Source organism: Rhamphochromis sp. 'chilingali' (assembly GCF_963969265.1).
Source record: "Rhamphochromis sp. 'chilingali' genome assembly, chromosome: 11".
NCBI lineage: Eukaryota > Metazoa > Chordata > Actinopteri > Cichliformes > Cichlidae > Rhamphochromis > Rhamphochromis sp. 'chilingali'.
In genome coordinates, this window is record NC_137938.1 from 19,795,240 (window position 1) to 19,803,570 (window position 8,331).

At 39.7% G+C, this 8,331-nt stretch overlaps 1 protein-coding gene across 1 annotated transcript; it reads left to right on the forward strand.

The window, feature by feature from the left end:
* Positions 1–107: 107 nt before the first annotated feature.
* On the forward strand, positions 108–5,120 carry LOC308405668 (ferroportin). The gene is made up of 10 exons (XM_080896369.1): positions 108–160; positions 343–428; positions 702–807; positions 901–968; positions 1,125–1,284; positions 1,567–1,682; positions 1,875–2,001; positions 2,163–2,417; positions 3,025–3,702; positions 4,168–5,120. The coding sequence occupies exons 3-10, from the start codon at positions 705–707 to the stop codon at positions 4,425–4,427; spliced, it is 1,767 nt and encodes a 588-aa protein (XP_080752495.1). The 5' UTR covers positions 108–160; positions 343–428; positions 702–704; the 3' UTR covers positions 4,428–5,120.
* The last annotated feature ends 3,211 nt before the right edge of the window (positions 5,121–8,331 follow it).

Here is an 8,331-nt window from a genome sequence, read left to right on the forward strand (position 1 = left end):
AATGGTGCACTTGAACACCCTGATGTTATTAAGCCTTTCAAACTACTACAGTTTGAATTCCAGCTCTCAGGAAAGACTAGCATCCCAATGTAGGATACATGGCACAAGATTCATCGTCGAGGAACAACAGCAAGGATTGACTGCAACGAGAAAACAAAAGGTAACAACTGAGCCTCCATTAACTTTGATTATTGCTGCTTTATGTCTGTATGGATAGAGCTATGCAAGGTAACATAATAATTCTATTTTAATTTTAATTATTGCCATATACAATTACTTACTTTCTTCTCTGCTTCACAATCTGGCACTACCAATGTTGGTCATTATTTATGGCTCTTTTAGTTTTGGGGGAAAAAAAGAAACCTGATGTGACTGACTACAGAAGTTTACTGAGTTCAAAAGGACGTGCCGTTTCAACTGCTGTTGAAGTAAGTTCAAGGTAAGAAAAAAATGCAGTGTTTGACCAGCTGCTTACAAATTGTCACATATTCATTTCTGTGCTGTTCTAGAGTTGTCACTAAGTAAATAAACAGTAATCGTCCAAGCAAGGATTTTGTAGTCGTCAAGAGGAAAGCGACCTTTTAGGATAAACAAATCAGCTGTATTTGTGATCATCTAAATATTACTGTTATCATGTATATGACACACTGTGCTATCAGCAACATCAGAATGGTGTGACAAGTTCGATAACACTTCACTAGGACATGTCGCAGCGGGAAGATGCCTCCCAGTGTGGTGGGGTTGTGGTTGAGTTCGAGTCTGACAACATCCGGGATGCAAAAGCTGAAAAAGCTACGCGTATACCAGGTGAACTCGAATTAAAATCCAATTAGAATTTGTGCAGTGTCTTTGTAGCCAATGGAATATCTGCTTATTTGATTTGATGCATTTCCTTTTAAGGTTCAGCTCTTATCTACCTCAGGGGTCCCAAGTTTCTCATCTATGTCAGTGGAGCATTATCAATGTGGGTAAGAATCATTTCCTGAAGAAACATTCGTGGGGCAATAGGTAAGACTTCGCAACTTAAAGGACTGCAAGGTAGTCTCTTTACACTGTGTCACAGCACACTGATGAAAATATTGCAACACAACACACGATGATGACTTTTCTCATGTGTTAAACAGGGCGACCGCATGTGGCACTTCGCAATCTCTGTGTTCCTGATTGAACTGTACGGCCGTAACTTGCTGTTGACTGCGGTGTTTGGATTGGTGGTGGCTGGGTCAGTTCTCATGTTTGGGGCTTTGATTGGAGACTGGGTTGATCGCAATCCTAGGAATAAAGGTATGCACAGCAATCTCATACCCATATGAAAATTCTAACATGTAATATAGCGAGGTACAGTGATAAGAGCTCAGTGGATTTCAATCTTGGGCCAGGAAATTTGCTGGTTTCCTATCCCACTAGGAGGTGAATTGCTATTCGCCAGATGTCTCAAGTGTAAACCTCCTGGCACAAGGTTCATAGCCACTGACTCGTATCTGTTATGACTAGCATTCGTTTTTTACAACCCCCATAAAAAAAAAATGCATATTTGAAATTCGTTTTTTCCATCTTCTATTTTAGTTGCACATGCATCTCTTTTCGTTCAGAACATCTCGGTGACAATATGTAGCATTGTGCTCATGTTGGTGTTCTCATACAAGCAAAGGATTGAACAGATCTGGGATGGATGGCTTACTGTGAGTAGACACTACATACTTGCTACAACACAATCGCTGTGTTTCGGTTATATATACTTGATATGAGTACTACACAGAGAAGTCATTGCTGTTGTTGTCCCCTCTGTCTCGTGTCCCTGTTGTCTCTGCCTCTGAGCTTGTGGCTACTCTGTGCTGTCATAGTAACATGTTGCATCGCAAAACTCACACAAGGTGGTTTGTTATACGGTGGTGATCGTCCTGGCAGATGTGGCAAACCTTGCAAGCACAGCACTGACCATTGCCATTCAGAGGGACTGGATTGTGGTCATCACAGGCTACAACCGAGGTCACCTAGCGGGTGAGGACATTCAGTCTGTTAATGAATATTCTGGTTTGTATTTGAGGCTTGTCTGTGGAAGATAGATCCTCGAACTATAGAAAAGATCAGATATTGACTGGCTACTGCTTAGCTTCCGATGCTGGACACACATTAACCTCTGTGTTTGTTCCTAACAAAAGGAATGAATGCAACCATGAGGCGGATAGATCAGGTGACTAACATCCTGGCTCCACTAGCAGTGGGACAGGTCATGACCCTTGCCTCCAACGTAGTTGGCTGTGGATTCATCCTGGGCTGGAACCTGGTGTCTCTAATTGTGGAGTTCTTCTTCTTGTCACGGGTTTATCGCATCGTCCCTGCTCTGTCAGCCAAACCACCATCGGTTGCAGTGGATCAAGCATATCTCCAGAGGATAGAGAGGAAAAGGTTACAAGGTATGAACTGTTCATTGGATCTTTTTCATAGATCAAAAAGGGAATCCAATCTAGCAGTGCCTTAAACCTGTATTCTTTCTAATAGAAGAAAAACTACTTTTGCAAAAGATTTGGGGTGTCTGAAAACAGCCCTTACATCCCCATTAGTGTCAAAAGGGAGGATAAAGTGAATTTCTCTAGTGTGGGATTTAAAAAAGTGTTTAGGTGCTTTAGGGCAGGCTTACACTGTGAATGAGAAGTCAGTACTACAGTGTGCCTCCGTTTCTCAGTTACTTATGTTTGTTTTCAAAATATCAAGATGAGGAATCATATCTTCATGGGAGCTGCCTCTTTCCGAAAAAAAAAAAAAAGATCCAGCACCAAAGCTTTTTGACATACATTATCTTAAAACACAGTTTTGAGTTTGTGTACAGCATCCAAATGCAAGGGTCCACATGGTATAGATTTCTGTTTGTACTCACACACATTAGCGTAGATGAACTGCGTTTGACAAATGATGTAGAGGCTAACGTGACATGGCATAGAGGGGGTGCAGAAAAGCTAGTGAGGATTAGGCCTTTAGAATTAATGAACTCAAGTGATGGATGCCATTCTTGTTTTTCATTAGGAGAAGGCAATGTTGCACGACCTCAGGCTCTGACAGAGGGCAACTGCAATTCAAGCTTGCACCTCAAGGAAATCACCGATCTGCCGCTGTGTTTTCGGAGGTTCCGCTGGCTGGTGAGCACCTGTAAAGATGGCTGGATGGCCTACTATCGTCAGCCTGTTTTCCTCGCGGGAATGGGTCTGGCTTTCCTTTACACCACAGTGCTTGGGTTTGACTGCATCACCACTGGCTATGCCTATACTCAGGGGATAAGCGGATCTCTTCTTAGTCTGCTGATGGGCGTGTCAGCCATCACAGGCTTGATGGGCACAATAATGTTCACCAGGCTCAGGAAGGCCTATGGCCTGGTCAACACAGGCATCATCTCAAGCTGCCTCCACCTGGGCTGCTTGCTGCTGTGCGTGTGCTCTGTGTTTGCCCCTGGCAGCCCCATGGATCTCAGCTTGCTGATGCCCGACATTAGTTCCAATTCCTCTACAGCGCTTGGGATGACAGGCCAAAGGCAAAAACACACATACCCTATGATGGGAGGCAACAATCAGCCACTTCTGCCCGACCGCTCTTCTATCCACTGGACCAACAACACGGTGCTTTTTGACAATGTTCCCTCCGGCACAGCTCCAGAATCTTACATCTCCATTATTCTGCTGTTCTTGGGTGTCATTACAGCGCGCATTGGTGAGTAGACACAAATTCAGAGCTTATTCAGTGCATAGAAAAACTTATGTACAAGTGATATTGCCATTTTTAATGCCCATCTCATGTGGGCACACGGCAGATATTCCAGTAATAATTTATTTTGAATATACTGATATATAGTGATAATTATCTTTTTGAGGCAATTTAACAAAAAATAAAAATTACCTAGTCAGTCCACCAGAGAGCACTATTGTAAACTCTAAAATGTATTTCTCATTGCATACAAGGTTTTTGGATATTTATTTCTATTGATGCATAGAGTTTAAATATTGGTGTAGAATATGAAATATATGTCAAAAAATACATAAATCTGCCCAAAATGTGACTTTTCTGGGTAATTTTGTTATACAAATACAAATTTTAATCTGGTCAAATGAAATTTACTCGCAGCTGAATCAGTGCCCATCTGTTATAAAGGTCAGTTCATCTATTACTGTGTTTCAGGTCTCTGGTCCTTTGACCTGACTGTGACTCAGCTTCTGCAGGAGAACATCTGTGAATCAGAAAGAGGAGTGGTTAACGGGGTGCAGAGCTCCATGAATTACCTGATGGACCTGCTTCACTTCATTATGGTGATCTCTGCTCCGCAGCCACAACACTTTGGCATCCTAGTTATAATTTCTGTGTTCTTCATCACCACGGGGCACACTATGTACTTCCTGTATGCACATAAAGCCAAGAGAAAACGCCGCCTCGACACATAAGGAGCAGCTTACACATCCAGGCATGAGATGCTCACTAGCACTGAATCCACTCTGCACCAGTGAAATGAATGTCTCCCTCCTGATCCTTCAGCAAACTAATTGCAACACTCCAACTGTTTCTAACTCAGCCATTCATTTCAGCACAACACAGCAAGTGCCAATCCCACCTCAGCTGCTTTCACACTGCAGGGCCATGTGCCATGGCAGCAAACGAAAACTCAGGTGAAGTAGAGTGGGAGACAAGCTCTCGCTTTATGTACATAAGTCGAAGTGGCTACCATAAATGCTGCCTCCAGGGGAAATGTCCTAAGAGGACACAAAGGTTACGACTTAAGGCACCAACAAATGTTTTTGCCAACTGTGCAGAATACTTGTATACTGCAAGACTTTCAAACAAGACGGTTAACTTCATAGCTTTTTTGGATGGGAAGGTGAAGGGACAAAGAGATGAATCTAACCATCACCTCAGTACAGATCTGCTGCTGTGAAAAAATCCTGAACGTGACACATGAAAATAAAGACAAGACAAAGCTGTACATTTTCAAGTGGCATTGATGTTACTGATCCGTCCACTTGGAAATATTCCAGGATGTCCAAAAAGGAAGATAAAGGGAACTTGATGTGAGATTGTTTCAAAGATTGTTTAAATTAAAAGGAAAGAAAAAAAAACCCCTGACAGGCAACAACAACCCCCCCCCCCCCCCCCCCCCCGCCCTTTTTATTGGACAAAGGTGAAAGGACAAGTGTTTCTTCCCCTGGTTTGTTTCTCTGTGGATGAATCAAGCAAACATTTGCCTTTCTTTCATGCATGAAATCCTGGATTATGAATTACAACACAAACACACACAAAATATTTTATTCTAATTGCTTGTGTATTTAGAAAAATTTACATAAAAACATACTTTCTTGTCATCTCATATAAAGAGTGATATTAATAGTTTTATAGAAATCCAAAACCACCCATCTTCATTTTGGGACATGTTTGAAATCAGTGATAACTACATGTTGATAACTGCCATTAGGAATATTGTTTGACAGTTTGCTTCATTCTTTTGTAGTTCTGAAGAACTAAACATTTCCTTACCTCAGCTAAGAGCAAGACCACTGAATCCAACATGGGGATTACCCTCAGCTACTGCGTGTTTTCATATCTCATTCATGTGCAGTGGAGACAATATCAAAGTTGAATCTTTTGTCATAAAACATGCATCACATCTCAGTATTTTTGTAACATTTTCTTGTGACATTTCTGTATTGTACATTGTCATTTTTAAGACTATTTATGACAATAAAGATGACTGACGAAGATCTTTGGGCTCAGGGAAAATAAATACATGTTAAAAAAATTGCAGAATTGTGCCAAAATGTCATCTAAATACATTGATTACAAACATAGTACATGACCTTTCATAAAATAAGAAACACAATTAGAAAACAGCAGCAAACATCAGTTTTAATGCTCAGTCAGAACATTAAAACACTAAAAATGTGTAATTTGTCGTCTTATTTTATCTCATTTATCTTATTTCATCTTATTTTTAAATTTTAATGAAAGAGGTTATAAATATTTGTGGATTAACCATCACAGAAACACACAAAAAATATTTTGATAACTAACAATACTGATCATTTTGGGCAGCTGCATGACTCTTACATTGAGTGGTGGTTTAATACATTTGTTGAGCACTGTTTATTGTGAAATGTAGTTGCTAGAAGGTTAACAATATTATTAATTAGCATAAACTTGTACATTAACGGTACTTGAAGTTTCTCAGTCACACATTAAGCACTGTCCTAGACTAAATGAAACATTTAATGAATGAATCCCCTTAAAAAAAGTATTTAGTGAGGGATTAGGCATAATCAATATCTGGGAAAATAAGCTACTGTTACGAAGCCACATGCAAATGTAATAGCTTTTGGTCATCAGAAGAGGTCAATGTTCCATTAAGTGCTCATCATCATGCCAATCTTGTTTCAAAAATGATTGCCTGTAATCTGTGGAGCATATGTCAAACCAATCTCAAATGATTGATATCAAGTCATCCACAGACAAGATTCCTGACACAAAGTAGAAGCTGCATGATTTTTATATCCAACTAAAAAGTGTCACAAAATACACATTTTACAGTTGTACTTTTAAGATTTTTGGTACACAAGTATGCACAGAAAGCTAATGAATAACTGCTATCTGCAGAATTCCCACTATGTAAATAAAAGGCATTTACAATAAATGAATCAGTGGTCCCGAAGAGTGTCATCAAAATAGAATGTTTACATTTATATGTGTAACTTTTGCAACCATTTAAATTAAGGTTGTACTGTTTCTATCACCATCGCCGACAGTGTATGAATCAGAGATTGGAGTGATAAACCTTGGTAATGTACAGAACCTATGAAAAGGCTTCCTAAGACAACTAGCCAGGAAGAGCTCCAGTCTGGTCCAGTCTGACCTTTGCTATATTTCTTATCTGTATAAAGCAAGACTGGACTAGACTTTTGACATATATCTACCCTATACATACAATGTATCTCTGCAGATTAAGCTTGAGGATTAATGAGTACAGATTAGTCATTCATTTATGCCTGTTATACCAAGTAGCACTATCAAGCTAGCATGCCATGTGGTGTGGTCTTACCTACAGTATGAGTGGCTAATGCTAGCTGTTAAAACTACAGCTAATAAGGTTTCCTTTGTCTTCTGGTGGCAAATTAGAGACACTGCCTGGCTGCTTATGGGCTAACCATTTAGGGGAAAGACCCATGTCTCCTCTTCCTTATATATATAATGGCCAAAAACAAAAACACACCTGCTAAATAAACCGACAGACTAATAAAACGCTAAAATTTCACTCACCAAAACTGAAACAGAAACTTCTTAGATGAGCTATGCCTTACTGCAACTCTCCTCTATAAGACAGTTCAATTAAAAATGCTCCAAAAAGCACCAGCAGGACAAAAAGTGAAGCGTTCCAGTTTGGACACTCCACATAGCAGAGGTGAGGTCTAGCAGACTATGGAGACAATTGAGTCCCCCACATTTTGTGTCCAAATAAATTGGGTTAAAATAAGTAAATAATCATCTCCTTCAAAGTTGTTATGAACAGGGAAACTACTAATAGAGCCCCATAATAGATGGCCGTTTGTCCCGTTTGTGTCTTTCAGAGCAATTTTATAATAAATATAAAATTGGTAAAATCAAAAATGTCTATGACGAAAAATGGATTATACAAATGAACTGCAACACCAGGGTTTCATGTGCTGTCAGTGACTCATGATAATATTATAAGCTTTGGCTATGATTGTGATAGCATGTAAGATGATTAGAGGCCAAAGCTGAGATTATATCAGCTAAGGCCAATGACCTAATTTAGGGCTGGGCAAATAAACACATGATAGACACAAAAATGGACTTTTGCTAGAATTTTCTGAAGAGCTCTTACATTACACTACATTATTTTTAAACTCCCAAACTCAGATATAATATTTTAATTGGAGATGAATGGTTTTCATTCCAGATTGTGATAAAGAGCTCAAAGAAGAGAGGAAAGAGTTGATAAACAGCAGAGGATCTATGCTATTTGTCATAATTTACCTATTTGTCTAATGTGCAATTTTAATGTGCTTGTAAAAAAACTGCTACTAAATATTTAATATATGTGGCAGACTGTGGCTTGACTTTTGACCTTTTTGTGAGTGGCTATTGTTTTGGAAATCTCTGTAATGAACCCAAAAGAGTTTCGTCATTTGCTTTAGTCTGTTGCAGCGCTGCGCGCCTGCAGTAGGGTTCCTCCCATGGTTGTCATGGCAGTCCCTGGTTAAAGACACTAGTAGCACACAGAGCTGCCTTACAATTTTGGCTTTAGGCATCTTCACTTTGCAATTCGTTTACTTGAAAAACTGG